The 11,968-nt window shown below is 33.0% G+C and overlaps 1 protein-coding gene across 1 annotated transcript in view; it reads left to right on the plus strand.

The window, feature by feature from the left end:
- Positions 1 to 9,942, plus strand: part of FRMD6 (FERM domain containing 6) — a 100,829-nt gene extending 90,887 nt beyond the window's left edge. The window contains exons 13-14 of the mRNA XM_051977940.1: positions 3,171 to 3,262; positions 7,424 to 9,942. Coding sequence (XP_051833900.1) covers positions 3,171 to 3,262; positions 7,424 to 7,708 — 377 coding nt within the window. The 3' untranslated portion in view covers positions 7,709 to 9,942. The remainder of the gene's footprint in view (positions 1 to 3,170; positions 3,263 to 7,423) is intronic.
- Positions 9,943 to 11,968: the final 2,026 nt, after the last annotated feature.

Here is an 11,968-nt window from a genome sequence, read left to right on the forward strand (position 1 = left end):
TAGTCCTTCCCCAAGAAGAAGAATGTATGTGACATGTGGTCCAAGACCAAGATTTGTCATTCATTAGAATTAGGCTCTTTCTATTATAATTTTTGTCTGTTATTTTATCAATTTGCATAATGTTCTGCCTTTTTAAAAATTTCATCGTGCAAGGTTTCCATGTTCTGAATGTCTTTTTTTTTTTTTTAACCATAATTTACTTAGTATTTAGTTTTTTCCAGTTACATGTAAAAACTTTTTTTTTTTTCCCCTGAGGCAATAGGGTTAAGTGATTTGCCCAGGGTCACACAGCTAGGAAATGTTAAGTGTCTGAGACCAAATTTGAACTCAAGTCCCCTGACTTCAGGGCTGATGCTCTATCCAATGCGCCACCTAGTTGCTCCCTGTAAAAACAATTTTTAACATTCATTTAAAAAACTTTTAGTTCCAAGTTCTCTCCTTTCCTCCCTCCCTATCCCACCCATTGAAAAGACAAGAATTTGGTATAGATTATATATGTATAGTCATGTAAAACATTTCCATAGTAGTCATGCTATGAAAAAAAAATAGCTACCCTCTCCCCCCAAAAAAAATCCTCAAGAAAAATAAAGAAGGTTAAAAAAAAAAAAAAAAAGTATGCTTTAGTCTGTATTTATACCCCATCAATTCCTTCTCTGGGAATAAACAAACAACAAAAACAAAAGGTGAAAACACTATGTTTTGATTCAGTCTTCATAAATTAACTTTCTGGATGCAGGTAGCTTTTCCTATCCCAAGTCTATTGGAATTGCCTTGAATCACCACACTGCTGAAAAGAGCCAAGTCCATCACAGTTGATCATCACATAATCTTCTTGTTGCTGTGTACAATGTTCTCTTGTTCTACTCACTTCAGTTAGCATCAATTCTTGTAAGTCTTTCCAGACTTTTCTGAAATCACCCTGTTCATCATTTCTTAAAAGAACAATAATATTCCACTATAATCATATATCATAACTTATTCAGCCATTCTCCAATTAATAGGTATCCGAGTTCTTGACTATAAAAAGAATTGCAACAAACATTTTTGCATATGTGGGTCCTTTTCCCTTTTTTATGATCTCTTTGTGATATAGACCCAGTAGAGACACTACTGGATCAAAGGGTATACACATTTTAATAGCCTTTTGGGAATTTACAATCTAATGATAGGGACAATATGCAAACAATGTATAAACTGGATGTATGTGTATATGTGTGTGTATATGTATCTATCTATATCTATATCTCAGTCAGATAAATTGAAGACAATTTTAGAAAGAAGGCTCTAGCATTAAGGGGAACGGGGAAAGATTTATTGCAGAAGGTGGGATTTTAGTTGAGGCTTGAAGGAAACTAGGTAGAAACAAAGAAGAAATAATAAGCATGATACAGCCGGTAAAAATGCATAGAATCAGGAGATAGAAGGACCTGTTGAGAATGTGGAATATCACTGGATCACAGAAAATGCAGAAGTGACTAAGACTTTAATTCCCATTATGGGATTGCTCTGCATAATGGTGGAATCAGTTTGTAACTCCACCATTCATGTCTCATTTTTCCCATATCACCTTCAAACATTTGTCATTTTCCTTTTCTTTCCTATTAGCCAGTTTTAATAGGTATAAGTTAATACCTCAGAATTATTTTAATTTGCATTTCTCCAGTTAATATTGAATTAGAGCATTTTTTCACATGACTGTGTTAGCTCTGATTACTTCATCCGAAATGTTTATATCTTTTGACTATTTATCAATTTTAGGGAATGGCTCTTGTAAATTTGTCTGAGTTTTATGTTTGAGAAATGAGCCTTTTGTCAGGGAATCTTGCTTCAAAAATATTTTTTTTTCATATTTACCACTGCTAACTGTATTTCCCTCCAGTTTATTCCCCCTAGTTCATTTATTCTCTCTCTCTCTCCCCCCCACTTTCCTTCTTTCTCCCCTTTCACCCTGTCCTTGCTCAAGTGTTTTACTTCTTACTGTCCCTCTCCCAGTATGCCTTCCCTTCTCCCCTTTCCCTGATTGCTTTTCCCTCCTACTTTGTTGTATGGTGAGGTAGACATGTGTATGTTATTCCCTTTTTGAATCAATTCTAATTAGAGTAAAATTTACTCATTTTCCTTCACATTCCCCCCCCTTCCCCTCTGCATAAAAGCTTTTTCTTGCTTCTTTTATGTGAGATAATTTACCCCATTCTAACTTTCCCTTTCTCCCAGTACATTCCTGTCTTATCCCTTAATCTTATTAAAGATACCATTACTTCATATTCAATTCATACCTATTGCTCTCTGTCTATATATACTCCTTAAGTAGCATATTCCCATGTCGAAATATAAAAAGTTTAATCTTTGTAAGCCCCTTATGATTTCCCTTTCCTCTTTACCTTTTTATGCTTCTCTTGCATTTTGTATTTGAAAGTCAGATTTTCTATTCAGCTGTGGTCTTTTCATCAAAAATGCTTGAAGATCCTCTATTTTATTGAATATCCTTTTTTTTTCCTGAAGAATTATATTCAGTATTGCTACATAGGTGATTCTTGGTTGTAATCGAGCTCTCTTACCTGAGACTTCTAGCTCCAGCTCTCTGAAATATCATATTCCAAGCCCTCTGATCCTTTAATGTAGAAACTGCTAAATCTTGTCTTATTTTAACACAATATTTGAATTTTTTTATTTGCTTGCAGTGTTTTCTCCTTGAGTTGAGAACTATCAAATGATTCGGCTATCATATTCATAAGCATTTTCATTTCGGGATCTCATTCAGTGTATGATTGGTGTATTCTTTCCATTTATTTCTATTTTAACTTCTAGTTCTAGAATATCAGGGCAATTTCCCTTGATGATTTCTTGAAAGATGATGTCTAGACTCTTTTTTTGATCATGGCTTTCAAATAGTTCAATAATTTTTATATTGTTTCTCCTGGATGTATTTTTCAGGTTGTTTTTCCAAGGAATATTCTATATTATCTTTTAGCTTTTCATTCTTTTGATTTTATTTTTTTTTTCTTTATTTCTCATAAAGTTATTGACTTCTATTTGTTCAATTCTTGTCTTATTTAAAGGATTTTCACCTATTTTGTAAGTTTGTCCTTCTTGGATAGTAATTTCTGTCAAAGAAGATACCTCTTGAGTAAGCTGAAAAACTTCATTGTTCTTTGTATTTTCTCTTTTAGGACTAATTGTAAAGGAAATCAATTCTTCCACATCTAGCTCTTCAGAAACAGTAGTGAAACTGCATGGCCAAAGCACCGATTCTCTCCCACAGGTATGAGATCAATTAATAGTTATAAAGCTGAAGTTATAAAGCTTCCAAGTATAGCAACTAAGGAAATTACAAAAAAAAGCAACAATAAAAATCCCAGACCACTTACTATTTGGAATGGTTTCATTTCCTATTATTTCCTTTGAGATTTTTTTTTAAAATTTACTTGAAATGCCTATTTATTTTCTTTTTTTTTTTAATATTTTATTTTATTTTATTTAATAATAACTTTATATCGACAGAATCCATGCCAGGGTAATTTTTTTACAACATTATCCCTTGCACTCATTTCTGTTCCGATTTTTCCCCTCCCTCCCTCCACCCCCTCCCCTAGATGGCAAGCAGTCCTATATATGTTAGATATGGTACAGTATATCCTAGATACAATGTATGTTTGCAGAACTGAACAGTTCTCTTGTTGCATAGGGAGAATTGGATTCAGAAGGTAAAAATAACCCGGGAAAATGCAGATAGTTCACATTCGTTTCCCAGTGTTCTTTCTTTGGGTGTAGCTGCTTCTGTCCATCATTGATCAATTGAAACTGAGTTAGGTCTCTTTATCAAAGAGATCCACTTCCATTAAAATACATCCTCATACAATATCATTGTCGAAGTGTATAATGATCTCCTGGTTCTGCTCATTTCACTTAGCATCAGTTCATGTAAGTCTCGCCAGTCCTCTCTGTATTCATCCTGTTGGTCATTTCTTATAGAACAATAATATTCCATAACATTCATATACCACAATTTACCCAGCCATTCTCCAATTGTGAAATGCCTATTTATTTTCATTGATTATTATATTGCCCATATCAGAGAAAAGAAATCTATGGTCTGAGGTCCTCAACTTATATCTGGTTCCTTTGTCAATATTTTATATACATATATATATATACACACACACACACACACACACACATATATATATATATATATCCAAAAATATATATATAACCATAATAATATTTGTGGTTGTTAATAATGACACATCCTAGAGAATTACCCCTGAAAGCTATTCTGGAGTTTTGAACTATAAATAGTAACTTATGAGGTAATCAAGATTTCAGAAGGCAACAGACAATAATAGTCTAAAATCCAGAATTCTTTTTCCTCTTTTGTCCCTTTTTCTTCATAATTCATTAATTGACAATACTATGTAATTTCCCTCCCCCCTTTTTTTTTAACATTAATACATTTTTTATGTAATAAAACAACCATTTCCATAACAAAGTTCCTTTTAAATATACAACAAAATTACCATGTAAATTTCTTTCCCCCGTCCTCTCCACACCTCACTGCAGAGATGGCTATCATTAGACACAAATAGTTAGGGATGTGTGGTATGTGGAACTACTCTATACATACATACTTATCAGTTTTTTCTCTGGATACAGATAATATCTTTATATGTCGTTTTATGTTTAATTTGGGTATTTATAATAGTCAAAGTAACTTATTCACTCATTCATTCTTAAAAGATTATTGTTACTGTATGATGTTCTTTTGTTTCTGCTGATTTCACTCTATTATTTCATGCAAATCTTTAGATGTTTTTCTAAGATAATTGAGCTCATTATTTCTTATAACATAGTAGTATTCCATTACTATCACTTATCACAACTTGTTCAGCCATTCCTCAATTGATGGGCAGCTTCCAGTTCTTTGCTACCACAAAGAGAGCTGCTATAAACATTTTAGAACTTGCCAGTTCTTTTCCTTTTTCTCTAGTCATCTTTGGAAATAGACTTTAAAAAAGTGGTATCACTGAATCAAAAGGTATAGGTAGTTTAATAACTCTTAGTGCATAATTCCAGATTGCTTTCCAAAATGAATCAGTCCATGAACTATGAATTAGTGTTCCAATTTTTCTATATTCTCTCCAACATTTTTTGATTTCCCCTTTGGCCAGTCTGATAATACTATGTAATTTTAAAAATTTATTTTTGTACTTTTCAGTGAAGTCCTTGTAGAATTGTTTTATTTTCCCTTAATATTACAGGAAAACACCTATATTAATTTGTTTATTAAATATGACTCATAATTGAACTGTTTCTTTGGGTCAGTGGCCCTCAAGAGAAAAGAAGGTTCTCTAAATCTTACATAGAAGAACAATATTGTTTTAGAGCAATGTGTTAAAGGATGAATAAAGTATCCATTAAGGATTTTGGAGGATAACAAGAAGGGATAAAGGGAAATTAAGTTATTTGATCATGAGCCAAGAACTAAGTGGAAAGAGTACAAATCCTAGTGAGAAGATGGAGGTGGATGCATTATGGGGGGATATGAAGGAGATGGAAATAGGAAATAAAATGAAATATATCTGGGGCTTGTCTGAAGTGCACCAAAGAGATGAGTAAGTTAAAAGAAATTTATTATTCCTTTTAAATTATGATTATCTAGGACTTTGAGATTTGTGGAATGCTTTCCTCATACTATACTTCATTTCATAGAAGAGGAAATAGACTCCAGGAAATTGTGGCTTCTTCAAAATTACCCAAATAATATGTGTTAGAGCTATGATTCAGGCCCAGGCTACTCACCAATCTTACACTATTGCATTCTACCTCTTGTGTTTTTATTTATTAGTGATCATACAATGAAATAGGTACCTTTAACTATATATGTTATGTGGGGAAAAAAAAAAATAACAGTTTAAATAGTGCCTATCTTTTCACTTTGAATTTATACTCTGGAATGAATGTAATCATATCTAGGTGTAAAAACATTTTTAAGAGTATTTTTCCCCCAATCACCAGCTGTTTTGCACATTAAACTTTACCTAGTTTTGTTTTGTTTTTTCCTAGAAGTTTTGATTCCTACCAATCTCTATATCAATAACTTAGCTAGTTACCATGAAAATTAAAATTTATATTCTACTACTTATGATTTCAAATTCAACTGCTATCTAATATAGCATACCTTCTTGACCTTCATTTATGTTATGGAAGTCTCTTTTGGCAGTTTGGGAAATCCTCCTTTTCATACTAATGTTTTTAAATGCATTTAAATCCTGCAATGAAAATTAATTGTATTAAAATATATATTAAAGCATTTTTAAAAAGAAGTTGACAAATTCCAAGTTAAGTGCTCCTCCTTTAAAGAGACCCTATTCTCTTTTCAGCTACAACTGATTAAGGATATTATTCTGTATTTTATGGGTGATTTGAAGAATAATGCTAACTATTCCTGATTTTTTACATACCAGGATTTTAGAATCTTTCTACATCTAAGATTCCCCTTCAAAATCTGGCTTGTACAAAAAACCTAGGCATGATTTTGTATTACAGAGAAAGACAGACATATACATATACATATACATATACATATACATATACATATACATATACATATACATATACTATACATATACACATGTATGTATATCTATTTCCCTTTCAAAGAGATTTCATTTTAGAAAGGGAAACCTACCTTTGGACCTATAAGGTATATCCTCATATGGAATATTAATAATCATGACATTAGCTATCCCAGTCTTCATTGTGTTATAATTAACATAAATATCACAAATTAATAATTAACATAAATATTATTACAAAATTTATTAATAAATCCAAGGGCTTGTTTGAAAATGTATCTGCAGTGCTTAAATTTTTTTGCCCAGTTAATTTTTTTTTTTAGGCCAACTGCACTGACATTCCTGTTTCTTATGATAATTGCCTGGTAAAACACTTGAGGTAATAATTTACTGTTGGTTCAAATGGTTGGTCTACTCAGGCCACAATTCTGCTTTTGGAAAAAGCATAAAGGACTGCCTTATATTCTGATATTTGTTGTCCTTTTTTATATCAAATAGCAAATCTTGGGTATGTCTTCTAAACAACTATTTTTCCCTAGAAATCCTATTATAGTTCTACTTTTCCTGGATTTATCTAAAACATTTAAAATTTGTTTTTTGTTTTATTGTATTTATTTGCTTATACTGTGATTTAAATTAATGGAATTTGTAAGATCATTCAGTCAGTATATGCTAGATATAATCTTTATTCTAATTACAGTTTTCTCAGGTTTTGAGAGATGACCCCATTGTTGTTTATTGGTGTTAACACTTGGCATTATTTTGTGAGAATCCATTTTATTTCTAAAATGTTTTGTCTTTAGGAAGTAAAGAGGATTAATTGTTATAATCTGTGGGGTTTTTTGCAGGCTATCTGTCGAAAACCAAAGACTTCTACTGATCGACATAGCTTGAGTCTGGATGATATCAGACTTTACCAAAAAGACTTTTTGCAGATAGCAGGTCTGTGTCAGGACACTGCTCAGAGTTACACTTTCGGATGTGGTCATGAATTAGATGAAGACAACCTCTATTGTAATAACTGTTTGGCTCAGCAATGTATTAACATCCAAGACACTTTCCCAGTCAAAAGAACAAGCAAATATTTCTCTTTGGATCTCACCCATGATGAAATACCAGAATTTGTGGTTTAAAACAACAGGAATACAGCAAAAATGCTGCTTCAAAAGAGATTATTCAAATTGATTCTTCTTGTTTTAAGTGTTGTTAGGCCATATTTCTCCTGCTTACTTTCTCATACATTCCCTCCCATCCCCACTCTTTCCCACTGTATATAATTTTCTTCCTAATAATATAAATGCATATCAAACTTTGTAAAGATTGCACTTTAAGTACTTCCCACTCAACAGTTCATGGCAGCCACAAAATTGTGCAGTATGCATGAGATCCTTGCAGTTTGCACCGCTCAGCTAGAAAGAAACTCTGCCTTTTTTATTAAACACAGGAGTGATTCTAAGAAGACAAAGATCTGTAAATATTACAGATATTTGTATCCAAAAGACACAAATTAAATAATATTTAGTGGCCTTTGGGATATATAGTTATGTCTTATGAAACAAATTGCATTAGATATATAATGATAGCTCTCCAAAAATATTCCAGAACTGATTTAAGAACTTATTCAAAAAATAAGACTTTTGCTCAAATCCTAACATGTTTATGATGTTTACAAATCAAATTTCTGTTTTAAAAAATTGGGGGGGAAATCTAAAATATATGTTTCTTATTTGTTAAATGAACAATGACAGGTCATTCTGATGCCATAATGTTTGTTCAAATTATTTTTAAAATATGCATATGTTATACATATATAAATATATAGGTTTGTGTGTGTTTATGTGTGCATGGAGCTTACAGATTTTTTTCACTTAGCACATATACTCAGCATTTGCCTTTTTTTGTATTATTACTTAGAAACAATAAGTTTTCTAAGCTCTAACTTAGGCAGTTTGGGATGATGAGGTTGCACAAGCACAATTTTTTTGTTATTCTTTTTCATATAGAAAGCTATTTTCATGTATTTTTTTAAATAACTTACCATGGAAAAAACCTATAATTATTCTTATCATATTAGCCCAGAGCAAATTTCAAAACTTATCACTAAGCCTTATCATGAGAAAGTAAAAGCAAGTCAATACAGTTATGAACTTGTCTTTTTCAAGTAAGTTGAATATATTGCCAAAACAATGGCAAAGACATTCACAGCACAATGCCTTTTTATCAAGATATTTTTAAATTAATAGCTTAATATTCTGCAGCCCTGTTTTACCATATTTTTATATGCCATTTTTTTCTATCAAGCATATTTTCTTTAAAAAATGCATTTATCTATATTCAAATATATAATTTTATATAGAAGTGTGATATTTTTATATAAATGATGTAAGATGAAAAGTAGACTTGGAAGATAGCAAAACTTACTTGATATGCATGGGAAGCAGTATTACAGAACATTATCTGGAAGTACTCCAGCATTGTTTACTTCATGTATTTGTGATCCTGAGGTTTTACAGAGGTGGCCAATTTATATATAGTTTGCATACTTGTCAGATTATTTTAATTGACAGCTTAAAAGTGGAATATACTCTGTAGTCATGAAAATATTTGCTCTTATTCAAATGCATTAATTAACCCTTTGGTTTCAGATATCTAAATGTGTAAAAGTATCTGATCTTCTGTTCTCAAGTGGCAGTGTGCAATATGAATTTTCATATGTCATTAAACAATTTATTTTTCCATAAAAAAGGCTTATGAAATAAACATGGCAAAGCCAGAGTTTACATCTGATATTTGTTCAAACATGTAGGAAAAAATATAACTAGTGATAAAAAGAGTAGCTTATGCTTTGCATTATCTAACCTTTGATTGAAATCAAGTATTTAAATATGTTTCCAACTTCATTGTTTATTTGGCTCAACTGCTTTCCAATTGACTTTACAAGTGGTTTTCTTATGCTTATGGTAATCATGACACAAAGAATAACTTTTGTTTGTTATTTCTTCATTGTTGGCAAACACCACTGTTACAAAGAAAGATGGCATATAGAAAATCCAACTTGAATATTCTGTATTTTTTACATTTGAAAATTGTGATTTATAAAGTATAAAACTGTTATTTATACTGCATCTGATTTTTTCTCAAACTCATAATTAGTCAGTATACAGATTAGATTTATATTGCCTTTTTGTATGGACAGCATATGTTGAAAACAATGAACTTTATACCTAATCAAGTTGCAAATAATCCTTTCTGTGAAAGGATCATCTTACCAAGATGATACCATAATTGAATTATTTTGTAAAAAGTTTGTTGTGTGCCTTTCATGATATTATTAGAAATTCAATAAAAATTATGTTTGCATTTAAAATTTCTTTCTCCTAGAGTACAATTAAACAAGGAGCCTCCAAAATACTCTATGCAATTATTTTGACCATTCTTTGTAAAAGAAACCATAAGAGTGATCTTTTTAGTTTTTATTCTGATTAAAATAGTAGACTACTGAAATCAATAATTCCAATCAAAGATTTCATTAATGGGGCAAATCCAGAGAATTCATGTAGGTACTCCAACCTAAACAAAAATCCTGAACTTAGTGTCCTATACATCTCAAATTCAACATGTTCAAAGCAGAACTCAAAATATTTTCTCCCACATATTCCCCATTCGCACCAGTGGCACAATTGTCCTATTCATCACAAGTTCACAATCTCAGTGTTTTCTTCAGTGCCTCACTTTCACTCACCTCACATGGGTAATTCACTGCCAAATTTTGTCTTTTTATTCTTCACACCCATATTTTTACTTTTCACATAACTACTTCTCTGTACTCATGTAATCATTGTATTAGTTTCATACCCTCATATGAAGTCCGGATTAATACCCTGGATGCCTTAGAATCAGCCAGAGTCAGGATGAGCAAAAGTCCTTGGTCTTTATTCTTGGTCTTTGGGGCGGGGGGAAAGGGGAGTGAAGGGAATGGACACAAGCTCTCCTACTTCCATTCTCCTCATCCACTGCAAAAGTGACCCTGGCTTGTCTTCTTCACCCCCTAATCCCTCCTACAATTCTCTGTATACACCAAAAGATCAAGCCATCACAGAAAAGTGGGAAGGGCCATTTTCCAAGCATATGCTAATAGAAATATTGTCCAATAAGTAATTAGCCTTAAGTGCTTGGTTGTCTGATTCCAGTGCACCTAGTTTATATCTCCTGCTTTCTTTTGTTTTAGAACACAGGTGGTCATGCCATCCCCAAAAAGGAGGTGATCACCCTCTCCCCAACTTCTCAGGAAGGGAGGTGAAAGCCCTAAAAAGGAGATGATCACGCCCTCCCTGACTTCTCAGGAAGAGAGATGAAAAAAACCAAAGGGAAGTGGGGAGTCAAGCCAGATATTGCTAGCAGGTTTCTGGGCTGAAGGGTCTTACTAGAAACAGGTATGCACAAACCCATCAGCATGGGAGGTATTACACAAGCACATAGCAATAATGCAGAGGCTATTAGTGATGACTCTCCCCACAATCGGTGCAGGCTCGATGTGGTATAACAAACAGAAATTATACATGCAAGTATAAAACAAACAATATGAATCAACATGGTATTGTAAAAGATTTCCAGAAGTCCTAGAAGGAGGGTATGTAAACAACAATCACACATACACCTCCTTCAGCAGCCAAGAGGTGGTTCAAAACCAATCTATTGTCCATTGCTTCACATGTCAGGGAATCCAGTGATCCTTGGAAGATTTTGAAGTCCTGCAACAGTCTTATCATTTCTCAGACAATTCAGTGATTCCTGAGGATTTTGAAGTCCTACAACAATCATTTCATGTCTCAGGGATTCCAATGATTCCTGAGGATTTTGAAGTCCAACAATTTTTGATGTCCATGTGTCAAATGTCATAACTGCCTTGCTCTTTCAGTGGTGGGTACAGTCAGCAACAGAACTACCCAATGTTTCTTGGGTCTTCTCCTTTGATTGAAGGGTCTGCTCTGTCTCTCTCTGATGGACAAGGCAAATACGGCTTGTTGGCACCCATCTGATTCCTTTTCCACCTGTAGAGATACAAGCAAACCCTCTCCCACAAGCAGTTATCCCATTTGGTCCATTCCATTCACCAGTTTCTGGATCTCTCCACATCACCTGGTGATTATCTAAAGATAGTGGAGCTGCTCGCACTGGACACTGCCCTTCCCTTTCGGTGGGTTATAAAACCTGACTGCCGGAGCCAGTGCATCTTTGTCAAAAATCAAGAAGTTAATAGTATAAAGACCTGTGATGACCGTGTATTTAAAATCAGCTGGAGTCAGGAATTCAGGTTAAAGGAAAAATCTTCAATCTTTATTGAAGTGAAGAGGTGAAAAAGGATTGCGATAGCAATATGGGTAGCTGCGACA

This window comes from Antechinus flavipes, chromosome 2 (genome assembly GCF_016432865.1).
Source record: "Antechinus flavipes isolate AdamAnt ecotype Samford, QLD, Australia chromosome 2, AdamAnt_v2, whole genome shotgun sequence".
Classification (NCBI taxonomy): Eukaryota; Metazoa; Chordata; class Mammalia; order Dasyuromorphia; family Dasyuridae; genus Antechinus; species Antechinus flavipes.